The sequence below is a fragment of the Crocuta crocuta genome, unplaced genomic scaffold, assembly GCF_008692635.1.
Source record: "Crocuta crocuta isolate KB4526 unplaced genomic scaffold, BGI_CrCroc_1.0 scaffold1133, whole genome shotgun sequence".
Classification (NCBI taxonomy): Eukaryota; Metazoa; Chordata; class Mammalia; order Carnivora; family Hyaenidae; genus Crocuta; species Crocuta crocuta.
This window is the reverse complement of record NW_027530366.1, coordinates 1,082,247-1,082,929: the sequence shown is the minus strand read 5'-3', so window position 1 is coordinate 1,082,929 and position 683 is coordinate 1,082,247. Positions and strand designations below refer to the sequence as shown.

General features: G+C 34.8%; 1 protein-coding gene across 1 annotated transcript in view; it reads left to right on the top strand.

The window, feature by feature from the left end:
* LOC144233307 (fibrous sheath-interacting protein 2-like) overlaps positions 1-683 on the top strand; it is an 80,451-nt gene that overhangs the window by 61,588 nt on the left and 18,180 nt on the right. Inside the window, 1 exon segment of the mRNA XM_077766152.1 lies at positions 1-683. This exon segment is cut by the window's left edge and continues 14 nt beyond it; it is cut by the window's right edge and continues 15 nt beyond it. Coding sequence (XP_077622278.1) covers positions 1-683 — 683 coding nt within the window.

Here is a 683-nt window from a genome sequence, read left to right as displayed (position 1 = left end):
TCAGGCAAAAAGAACCTTCTGCAGATAAAGCACCTCCTGAGAAAAAAACAGCACCTGCCACTAAAACACCTTCTTCCGACGAGGCACCTTCTATGGCTAACACACCATCAAGCGATAAAATGTTGGTCAGTAAGATTGTTCACTCCTCTATATGCAATATTTTACAGGAATATAGATCTCAAGACTCCATTTATAAGGACATAAATAGTAATGGTGAAAACTTAGTAAGAAAGCTAGCTAATGCAGTAATAGAAGAAATTTTGCAGCATCAGCTACACTTGCTACTTTATGATGAGGTTCCAGCTGCAGCATGTTTGCCTCTAGAATCTAAGCAGGTTATGAAAAAGGTCCATAAGGTAGTCCAAACAGCATGCAAAGAATGTCAAACATCATCACCATATACCATAATGCTACCTTATGAATTTTTAGAAAGTATAATTTCTTCTCTTCTATCAAAAATTTTCTCAACAGTATCCAATGCTAAAACAGGAATATCTGAAGATAATTTGTATGCAGAAGTGGATTTCCTTCAAATGAAGTTAGTAAGTACAATTATGGCAGAGATCTCCAAAGATAAAGATATGATTGTACAGTATGTAGAATCCTTACATCCTAATGATGATGAAATTATTCAGTTAGTTGTTCAGACTATTTATAATAATCTCTTGCCACAATTTGGATCT